Consider the following 12,500-nt stretch of genomic DNA (forward strand, 5'->3'; position numbering starts at 1 on the left):
CACACACACTCTCACTCTCACTCACACACACTCTCACTCTCACACACACTCTCACTCACACACACTCACACTCACACACACTCTCACTCACACACACACACACACACTCTCACACACACACACACACACACACTCTCACACACACACACACTCTCACACACACACACACTCTCACACACACTCTCACTCACACACTCTCACTCACACACACACACTCACACACACACACACTCTCACACACACACACACACACTCTCACACACACACACACTCTCACTCACACACACTCACACACACTCTCACTCACACACACTCTCTCACACTCACACACACACACACACTCCCACTCACACACACACACTCCCACTCACACACACACACACACACTCACACACACACTGCTCTTAGTTTTCTTCTTACTCTTTACAAAAGGTTTTTCTATTCTGTGACGAACTTTACTTTTATTTTCATCACATTTTTAATATAACTTCCAAAACAACAAGCTTTCAAAGATCAAAGAAAATCCAGATGTGTGTGTTTGTTAATAATTACTTTCATTAATAAATGTTTATTAGTGATTAATGTGAGCCTGGCCTGTGAGTCAAGCATTATGTGATATTTTGGACAGATCGCTCAATCCTCAGATGAAAGGTTGTGCTACATCAGTGGTTAAGGTGTTGGACTTCTGACCAGAAGGTTTGAATCCCAGGTCCACCAAACTGCCAGTGCTGGGCCCCTGAGCAAGGCCCTTAACCCTGCTGCTCAGTTTTATTTAAAAATTGAGATAAATTGCAAGTCTCTGTGGATAAAGACGTATGCTAAATACCAGAAATGTAAATGGGCGCCTTCTCTCGCTCTTTTTGTTCTGACTGTTTTGGGTTTTGGTGATTGTAAATGGTGTGTGTGTGTGTGTGTGTGTGTGTGTGTGTGTGTGTTCAGGAAACACCTTCAGTACTCTGGCTGGTCTGGTGTTCGACTGGAGCCTCGTGAAGGGCACTGAGACGGGCATGATCCCCGATTCCTACAGCTCGTTACGGTAATACACGCACACACACACACAATACCCAATAAATTCCAGCTAAACTCTAGGGTGGGGTACCGTTCACATTTTTACTGGTAATTCAGTACCTTTTTCGGTACTTTACACTCTGTGTAATAACACACACATTAATATTTCCCCATAAACAGTAGGCTACTACTAGGGGTTTCATACTAAGGTTTCGGACATCTCACCTAACGTTAACGTTACTGTTTCTTTAACGTAAAAATATCATGGTACGGAATTTCGATCCGTTAGCTAGAAGTGTTAGCCGACGCGAGAAAACCGCTACGTTAACGCCAACCATCACTGTGATAACTGTGAAACCTATCACATTAGCTAGGATAATTCATCAGCTGAAGATGTTGAAGGTGTCATCACTTAATGTTCCGTCTTCCTCGTCCAGGGGTTCGACTCGGGCAGGTGTGTTAGCTGCAGCTCCTTGTGCTCCTTGAGTGAATACAGTCCACTCTTCAGCTTTTAAATCCAGGTTGTGTTTAATGAGCTGCTTCCTGAGGTCAGATGTGTTGCCATGACCAGCCTTGTGTTTAGAATGACAGATATTGCAGATAGCGTTGTCTACATCTGACTCTGTAAAATGCAGCCACGCGCAGTGAACCGTTTCGGTTAGCCGTCGTTGGGTTTGACCGAGTCGCAGGGTGACGTCGGGTCACGGGGTGACGCTCGCTCTCTCTCTCTCTCTCTCTTTCTCTCTCTCTCTCTAACGTACTCTCGCGCACATGTTTTCTCGGGTACTGAAATTTGGCACTGATTGATTTAATGTGAAATTATAACACTGAGGTACCGACGTAATTCAGGCAGTACCCTTAAAAGTTCCATACCTAACCCTCCTAACCTCAAATCATCATTTTCATGCTTCATGTGCACCCCCCCACCCCCACCCACAGAGTGCTAAAGTTCTCCGAGTCGACCTATACACCACCCACGTACATTTCGGAGATGGAGCGAGTGGGGAAGCAGGGAGATATCATTCTGGTGTCTGGGATTAAAACTGGCCACGCAAAACTGAAAGCTAAAATCCAGGAGCCGCTCTACACGGTATGGCATCTCTCCAAAATCTTTTCCTTCTTTTTTTTTTTTTTTGTTTTTTCAAAGATTCCATTTGCAATGGATAGATGATGATGATAGATGATGATGATGATGATGATGATGATGATAATAATAATAAAACTAAAATTCCTAAAAGAAATTCCTTAAATTCCTAAAAAATCCTTTTATTTTATTAGCTATTTCAGCTCATGTCAGTGCAATGAACAGCTGGATAATGTTCCTCTGATATTCTGCAGCATGTAGGAGCTGCTGAGGTGCGACTGCTGATTCTGGAGAACATCCTCCTGAGCCCCGCCTACGATGTCTACCTGCTGGCCGGAACCTCCATCAAGTACAAGGTGCAGAAAATCCGGCAGGGAAAGATCACAGGTCTGTGTTCTAGCTGAGAGAAAGCAGTGAGTTTCAAGGCCACACTGATGTTTGATGAGGTTTTGGTTCTTCTCTCAGAGCTCTCCATGCCGTGTGATCAGTATGAGCTCCAGCTGAAGAACAGCGTGGTCGCTCCTGGAGGTGACTTGAATTCGGTGGTGGCCGAGCTCGATCCCGGCACCTCCACGGTCCTTGCTCTTTGGCACGGACACACCAATGTCGTCCTGGACCACAAGAGTATCCTTCCAGCGTTGACATTGACTTTTACACGCGTTCGCTCAAACGTATGCCAAGAAAGTTGTCTTTTTTGTTTGCTAATAAAAACAGCAGCCAATCAGCATGTGAATTTGGAATGATTGACAGTTGCTTGGATATTAACAGAAGCCCTGCCCCTTTCCTACAGTAGTCATTTTGATCAGTTGAAAGGTTTCATAGGTCTACCGTGAATCTTCAAATCTTAAATATTATTTTTAAGCTAATGATTAAGTGATTTAAAAAAAAAAGTGTTGTTTCCATAGTAACGGCTTATTTACAGGGATGGAACTAAGTGATATTCTGTTCTAATGTCACTTTGTTGAATTTGTAGCTCATTCGTCTGTCACTTTAGATAAACTTTAATAAACAGATAAACACGTGTTTAGGTCTAAATGAAACAGTCTGTCCCTTAACTCAGTGTTGAGCTCTGGGGATGAAGGGAGCGTCCAGACTTCCGAACAGCACGCTGTATGTGGTGGAACCCGGATACCTGGGTCAGTGTAAAGCTCTGTCCTTATTATTAAAATCCATGCTCTGTAATTCAACCTTAAAAGTAGCTTGATGTTGATTTAAGTTCTTTAAAATTCTTCCTGTTATTAATATAACACATATTTATTATACACAGAAGTAAACTTTGTAGTTTATTTAATTTTGTTGCCTATGATTTTTTTTATTAGTGTTTAAGATAAACCCCGGGGAACGCTGGGTTCTGGAGACCGGAAGAAACTATGAAATCTCTATTGAAGTGTTCGACAAGTCCAGCAACAAGATTTATCTCTCAGATGTACGTCAAGTGTAAATATAGATTGCCCCGCCCCCAAATGTAGGAGTTACTTTTAAGGCTAATTTACACACGTGTATTATTCTACCAGAACATCCGGATAGAACCCACCTTCCCTAAGGAGTTCTTCGAGGTTCTGGAGTCCTCCCTGAACGGATCGTACCACCGTGTGAAAGTGATGAAAAATGGACAGACGACTATCGAGGGGATGCTGAGGGCCGTCGTCGATCAGGTGTTTGTTCTCTCTCTCTCTCTCTCTCTCTCTGTTTCTCTTTGGGTGTGTTCTTGTCCTTATGTATCTCCTATTTCATCTGTTCTCAGAGAGGAACTGAGCACGCACTTCCTGTTCCCGTGAGAAACGAACAGGATGTCGAAATTTACAACCCCATCGTCCTCAATCCCTCCATCCTCACGTTCCCATGGCAGCCGAAAGAAGGAGCATATCAGTACACCATCAAGGTAGACTGAGTGCGGCGTCGATTGAGCGAGTGTACAGCATTTATTAAGTTTTGAGTGGCTGTAGTAAAGTACCTGTGTTTCAGGTGACCGGAGGAAGTGGAAACTTTAGCTGGTCTTCCTCAAACACGGCCGTCGCTACGGTTACGGTGAAGGGCGTGATGAAGACTGTGCGTGACATCGGAGTGAGTGCGGTGTACGCCCACGACCTGAGGAACCCGCTGCATTACGGAGAGATGAAGGTGAGATCAAGAACCACGAATTCTAAACAATAATGAATTAAATCTGAATAAATGTGCATATTAATGAAACCAAAAATCTGCTCTGTAGATGTTGGGGTTGAAAGGTTTTTGTTCATTTCACAGCATAAAGAATTTATTTTTCGTATTTCTGTATTTGTTTTTTTAATGTCGTCATTTTTCTTTCTTTTTTTTTCCATTTCACACTGTAAATCACTCTGAGCTTCATTTTAAATAGGAAAGGTGCTCCATAGATCATGTTTTTATATTAATATTATAATCTGCTACATGGGTAAGAGTATTTTATTGATTGGGAAGGGCAGTGAGTCTGGATAATAAGATACTAAAGGACAGTGTGGGTAAAGGAAGGTGTGTGTTATTTCTGAAAAGTGTTCAGCAGTGCATTATGCTCATAGCAGCTGCTCCGCTTTATGAACATCTTCATGACAGGAGTGTGTGTGTGTGTGTTGTAGGTTTATGTGATTGAGCCTGTGAGGATGGAGTTCGCTCCGTGTGTGGTGGAGGCTCGGGTGAATCTCACCCTGGAGCTTCCGCTGCGCATTTTCGGTCAGCTGAGCTCGGAGGACAGGGAGAAGGTCACTCTGAGCGACTGCTCACACTTTGATTTGCAGGTGCAGATGGAAAATCACGGTGTGTTTCAGCTGCAGCAGGGTGAGTACCTGACCTCTTACAAAAAAACCTCAGTCATATGAACAATACCACAGATAGATCCACTGACAGAAAAACAGGCTATATTAATAATAACAAAGAAAAAACCTTTTATTTTGTAGATAAACTCAAACTTAGTGTCGTTATCTATATCCATATACACCGATCAGCCATAACATTATGACCACCTGCTTAATTTTGTGTTGGTCCCCGTCTTGCTGCCAAAACAGCCCCGACCCATCGAGGCATGGACTCCACTAGATCCCACTGTGCTGTGGGATCTGGCACCAAGACGTTAGCAGCAGATCCTTTAAGTCCTGTAACTTGTGAGGTGGAACCTCCATGGGCTTAAAGGATACTTTTGATAGATACTGACCACTGCAGACCGGGAACACCCCACAAGAGCTGCAGTTTTGGAGATGCTCTGATCCAGTGGTCTAGACATCACAATTTGTCCCTTTTGGTCAAACTCGCTCAAATCCTTACGCTTGTCCATTTTTCCTGCTTCTAACATCAACTTTGAGGACAAAATGTTGACTTGCTGCCTGATATATCCCACCCACTAACAGGGGCCATGATGAGGAGATACTCAGTCTTATTCACTTCACCGGTCACTGGTCAGAGTGTTATACCTGACCGGTGTATATACAGCTGGGTTTAATATGCTGAATGTGTGTGTGTGTGTGTTCGTTCAGGGCGTTTACCCCCGGGCCAGCAGCACTGTAGCGGTGTGCGTGTCCAGGCCATATCCCCAGGTTACACAAACCTGCTGGTCACTTACACACATGGAAATGTTCACCTGAGCGCCAAGATCACCATCGCGGCATACCCACCTCTCCGAGTGAGTCCTGCTGCTGCATCACACACACACAGACAGACACACAATCAGTCAAGTGCTACAAAAAGTGCACCTGTGCACCCAAACACAAGGGCACTTTTTAATCCTTGTCAAAATATAAAGATCAAATCCCCATCAGGTAACACAAGGTAAGTTGTAAACGGAAATACGGTAAATAAATAGAACTCTATCAGTAGTATAAATAGAATTATTAATAGCATAGTCATAAAGAAGTGAAAAAAAAACCTAGAACATGTATTTTTAAATGAATAAATTCTTATTGACTTTTCTTTATCAACAGTAGAGAAATAAAAAATAAAAAAAGTCCATTCTGAGAGTTTAATCAGGAGATCTGTGTGATGAGTGTTTACCTGACTGTGCCATGATTTTAGCTCCGCCCACATGTCTGGAGGGAAATAAACAGGAAGTGCCCTGAGAGCAGTCACTGTGAATGGGTTGTGCATCATTTTCAAGGCTTAGCGTCCAGGAAAAGGCACTATCAGCTAATTTAGTTTAGTTCAGAGAATTATCATAAAGTCTTCTTCCTGTTGTAACCCCGCCTCCCCACCCCTTAGGCTGTGGATCCAGTGTCGGTCGCTCTGGTTACTCTCGGCTCCTCTAAGGACATGCTTTTTGAGGGCGGACCAAAGCCGTGGATTCTTGAACCTTCGAAGTTTTTCAGAAACCTGACCGCTGAGGATAGTAGCATTGTCACGCTAACGCTAACGGGCCCAACGTCACGCAACTACTTCACTCACCACATCCGAGCATTGTGCCGCGCCCTCGGGGAACAGGTGAGAAATAACGTTCACTATTTTGTTCTTGCTAGTCTACTCTGTGGTGTGTGTGTGTATTTTCCGTTCCGTTGTGCCCCCAGGTGTTGGCGGTGACGGTGGGGAATCAGCCGACGCTCACTAATCCCTTCCCTGCGGTGGAGCCGGCGGTGGTGAAGTTTGTGTGCGCTCCTCCATCACGCCTGGCGCTCATCCCGGTCTACACCACGGCTCAGCTCGACCTGTCCTGCCCTCTGCTGCAGCACAACAAACAAGTGGTACACTCTTTCTTCTTTCTTTTCATTTTATCCTTCTACCTCTGAGTGATGGAGGACCTGTTCTGTCTTCTCACCTGTCCTCTCTGTCCTGTCTTTTTTCCCCTCTATTCTCTTTACTGTCGTTCAGGTTCCTGTGTCTAATTACCGGAACCCGGAGTTGGATGTGGTGGCGTTTGACCAGCAAGGAAGGAAGTTTGATAACTTTAGCTCTCTGAGTATGATGTGGGAGACGTCCAAAGCGGCACTGGCCAGCCTTGAGTCCAACAAGCCCATGGAGCTGTATGTCACTGAGGAGACCAACACCAAGCAGAAGAAACTTCACGGTACTGCTGGGTTCTCCTGTTCTCTGTGTGACATGATGTTTGAAGAATTATCTGATAAAGTGTGTGTGTGTGTGTTTCATGTGCAGGACGTCAGATGGTCTTTGTTCATCATGAGTCAGGCGTGGCTGCCATCACTGTGAGTGCGCTGGGATACCAGACATCTCACCTGGAGAAAGCAGCTGTTCTACCAGGGGTAAGTGTCTGAAGATACACGCGCACACACACACACACACACACAGCTTCCACCTCAATGCTGTACTGGTGTCATTTCCTTTTAAGCCGAGGAGGAAGTGTGTATTAGTGTGTGTGGAGGCGTGGATGCGAGTGTGGTGATGTATTGTCACCACAGATCTTTGTGGTTGCCATTGGCAACTGATAACAACAATAAACACATTCGAATTCAGGCCGTTAGTTTTCAGAAAGCTGTAGGCGCCGGGAAAATGTACACAGTAACATCAGTCACGCACACGGCTTCCTCTGTCTGTGGGTTACAATGAAGACTACATTAATGCTCTGTGTTTAATATCACACTCCATTATTTAACAAAGATTCATTTACTAACTGTCTACTGAACTGAGAGAGGATTTGGACCAGGTTTAATGTTTAATTAATCTGTCTCTCTCTCTCTCTCTTTCTCTCTCTCTCAGTTTGAACCTCTGATGATGGTCTCTGCTACACTGGATCTGCTGTTGGTTGAGGATGTCACAGTGACCCCGCAGTCTGTGTCCATTTATAATCACCCTGATGTTCGGGTAAATGTTACACTTGACACAACACCTCCTCCTTCATTCCTCAGTGTCCATTCTGTCCCCCCAGTACCCCCCAAAGTGTCTCTGTACACCGCTCAGTGTCCATCTATGCTCCTCTCTGTCCCTAAATCTTCTTCGTTCTCTCCCTCTTTCTTTTAAATTATCATTAATTCATTCATTAAATAGGTGATCTGACCATTTACCAGTTCTGTCATTATGCTCATACACACACAATACACGCACCATACACACACATCATACACACAATACACACACCATACACACACATCATACACACAATACACACACCATACACACACATCATACACACAATACACACACCATACACACACATCATACACACAATACACGCACCATACACACACATCATACACACAATACACGCACCATACACACACATCATACACACAATACACGCACCATACACACACATCATACACACAATACACACACCATACACACACATCATACACACAATACACACACCATACACACACATCATACACACAATACACACACCATACACACACATCATACACACAATACACACACCATACACACACATCGTACACGCACCATACACACACCATACACACACATCATACACACAATACACACACCATACACACACCATACACACAATACACACACCATACACACACAATACACGCACCATACACACACCATACACACACATCATACACACAATACACACACCATACACACAATACACACACCATACACACACAATACACACACATCATACACACACCATACACACACAATACACACACAATACACACACCATACACACACAATACACGCACCATACACACACCATACACACACATCATACACACAATACACACACCATACACACAATACACACACCATACACACACAATACACACACATCATACACACACCATACACACACATCATACACACACAATACACGCACCATACACACAATACACACATCATACACACACATCATACACACACATCATACACACACAATACACACACCATACACACACCATACACACACATCATACACACAATACACACACACCATACACACACATCATACACACCATACACACACATCATACACACCATACACACACCATACACACACATCATACACACAATACACACACCATACACACACACCATACACACACACCATACACACACATCATACACACACAATACACACACAATACACACATCATACACACACAATACACACATCATACACACACAATACACACATCATACACACACAATACACACACAATACACACATCATACACAATACACACACAATACACACACAATACACACATCATACACACACAATACACACACAATACACACACTACACACACAATACACACACAATACACACATCATACACACACAATACACACACAATACACACATCATACACACATCATACACACACCATACACACACCATACACACACAATACACGCACCATACACACAATACACACACATCATACACACACATCATACACACACATCATACACACACAATACACACACCATACACACACCATACACACACATCATACACACAATACACACACACATCATACACACCATACACACACACCATACACACACATCATACACACAATACACACACCATACACACACAATACACACACCATACACACACATCATACACACAATACACACACCATACACACACACCATACACACACACCATACACACACCATACACACACATCATACACACAATACACACACCATACACACACCATACACACACATCATACACACAATACACACACCATACACAATCATACACACACAATACACGCACCATACACACACCATACACACACCATACACACACATCATACACACCATACACACACCATACACACACCATACACACACAATACACACACCATACACACACCATACACACACAATACACACACAATACACACACAATACACGCACCATACACACACATCATACACACAATACACACACCATACACACACCATACACACACATCATACACACAATACACACACAATACACGCACCATACACACACATCATACACACAATACACACACCATACACACACCATACACACACATCATACACACAATACACACACCATACACACAATACACACACCATACACACACCATACACACACATCATACACACACCATACACACACAATACACACACAATACACACACATCATACACACACCATACACACACAATACACACACCATACACACACAATACACACACCATACACACACCATACACACACAATACACACACCATACACACACCATACACACACATCATACACACAATACACACACACCATACACACACATCATACACACCATACACACACATCATACACACCATACACACACCATACACACACATCATACACACAATACACACACCATACACACACAATACACACACCATACACACACATCATACACGCACCATACACACACCATACACACACATCATACACACAATACACACACCATACACACACCATACACACACATCATACACACAATACACACACCATACACACACATCATACACACACCATACACACACACCATACACACACACCATACACACACAATACACACATCATACACACACAATACACACACCATACACACACAATACACACACAATACACACACAATACACACACTACACACACAATACACACACAATACACACATCATACACACACAATACACACACAATACACACATCATACACACATCATACACACACCATACACACACCATACACACACCATACACACACAATACACACACAATACACACACAATACACACACAATACACACATCATACACACATCATACACACACAATACACACATCATACACACACAATACACACACAATACACACATCATACACACACAATACACACAATACACACATCATACACACACATCATACACACACAATACACACATCATACACACACAATACACACATCATACACACACAATACACACACAATACACACATCATACACTACACACACAATACACACACAATACACACATCATACACACACAATACACACACAATACACACACTACACACACAATACACACACAATACACACACAATACACACACAATACACACACAATACACACATCATACACACATCATACACACACCATACACACACCATACACACACCATACACACATCATACACACATCATACACACATCATACACACACAATACACACACAATACACACATCATACACACACAATACACACACAATACACACATCATACACACACAATACACACAATACACACATCATACACACACAATACACACAATACACACATCATACACACACAATACACACACAATACACACATCATACACACACAATACACACACAATACACACACAATACACACATCATACACACACAATACACACATCATACACACATCATACACACACAATACACACACAATACACACACAATACACACACAATACACACATCATACACACATCATACACACACAATACACACACAATACACACATCATACACACACAATACACACATCATACACACACAATACACACATCATACACACACAATACACACATCATACACACACCATACACACACCATACACACACCATACACACACAATACACACATCATACACACACAATACACACATCATACACACACAATACACACACAATACACACACAATACACACATCATACACACACAATACACACACAATACACACATCATACACACACAATACACACATCATACACACACAATACACACATCATACACACACAATACACACATCATACACACATCATACACACACAATACACACACAATACACACACAATACACACACCATACACACACCATACACACACCATACACACACAATACACACATCATACACACACAATACACACACAATACACACACAATACACACACAATACACACATCATACACACACAATACACACATCATACACACACAATACACACATCATACACACACAATACACACACAATACACACACAATACACACATCATACACACATCATACACACACAATACACACACAATACACACACCATACACACACCATACACACATCATACACACATCATACACACATCATACACACACAATACACACATCATACACACACAATACACACATCATACACACACAATACACACATCATACACACACAATACACACACAATACACACACAATACACACACAATACACACACAATACACACACAATACACACACCATACACACACAATACACACATCATACACACACAATACACACACCATACACACACCATACACACACCATACACACACAATACACACACCATACACACACCATACACACACCATACACACACAATACACACACCATACACACACCATACACACACCATACACACACCATACACACACCATACACACACCATACACACACCATACACACACCA

The 12,500-nt window shown here is 42.7% G+C and overlaps 1 protein-coding gene across 3 annotated transcripts in view; it reads left to right on the top strand.

Moving 5' to 3' along the window:
• nup210 (nucleoporin 210) overlaps nucleotides 1-12,500 on the top strand; it is a 41,110-nt gene that overhangs the window by 2,231 nt on the left and 26,379 nt on the right. For all 3 annotated transcript variants that reach the window (XM_058410161.1, XM_058410163.1, XM_058410162.1), the window contains exons 5-20: nucleotides 940-1,036; nucleotides 1,948-2,098; nucleotides 2,347-2,479; nucleotides 2,558-2,716; nucleotides 3,160-3,228; nucleotides 3,412-3,518; nucleotides 3,607-3,747; nucleotides 3,837-3,974; nucleotides 4,058-4,213; nucleotides 4,684-4,882; nucleotides 5,575-5,720; nucleotides 6,293-6,511; nucleotides 6,595-6,768; nucleotides 6,896-7,091; nucleotides 7,178-7,284; nucleotides 7,739-7,843. In XM_058410161.1, coding sequence (XP_058266144.1) covers nucleotides 940-1,036; nucleotides 1,948-2,098; nucleotides 2,347-2,479; nucleotides 2,558-2,716; nucleotides 3,160-3,228; nucleotides 3,412-3,518; nucleotides 3,607-3,747; nucleotides 3,837-3,974; nucleotides 4,058-4,213; nucleotides 4,684-4,882; nucleotides 5,575-5,720; nucleotides 6,293-6,511; nucleotides 6,595-6,768; nucleotides 6,896-7,091; nucleotides 7,178-7,284; nucleotides 7,739-7,843 — 2,297 coding nt within the window. The remainder of the gene's footprint in view (nucleotides 1-939; nucleotides 1,037-1,947; nucleotides 2,099-2,346; nucleotides 2,480-2,557; nucleotides 2,717-3,159; nucleotides 3,229-3,411; nucleotides 3,519-3,606; nucleotides 3,748-3,836; nucleotides 3,975-4,057; nucleotides 4,214-4,683; nucleotides 4,883-5,574; nucleotides 5,721-6,292; nucleotides 6,512-6,594; nucleotides 6,769-6,895; nucleotides 7,092-7,177; nucleotides 7,285-7,738; nucleotides 7,844-12,500) is intronic.

The sequence above is a fragment of the Hemibagrus wyckioides genome, linkage group LG15 (genome assembly GCF_019097595.1).
Source record: "Hemibagrus wyckioides isolate EC202008001 linkage group LG15, SWU_Hwy_1.0, whole genome shotgun sequence".
Lineage (NCBI taxonomy): Eukaryota > Metazoa > Chordata > Actinopteri > Siluriformes > Bagridae > Hemibagrus > Hemibagrus wyckioides.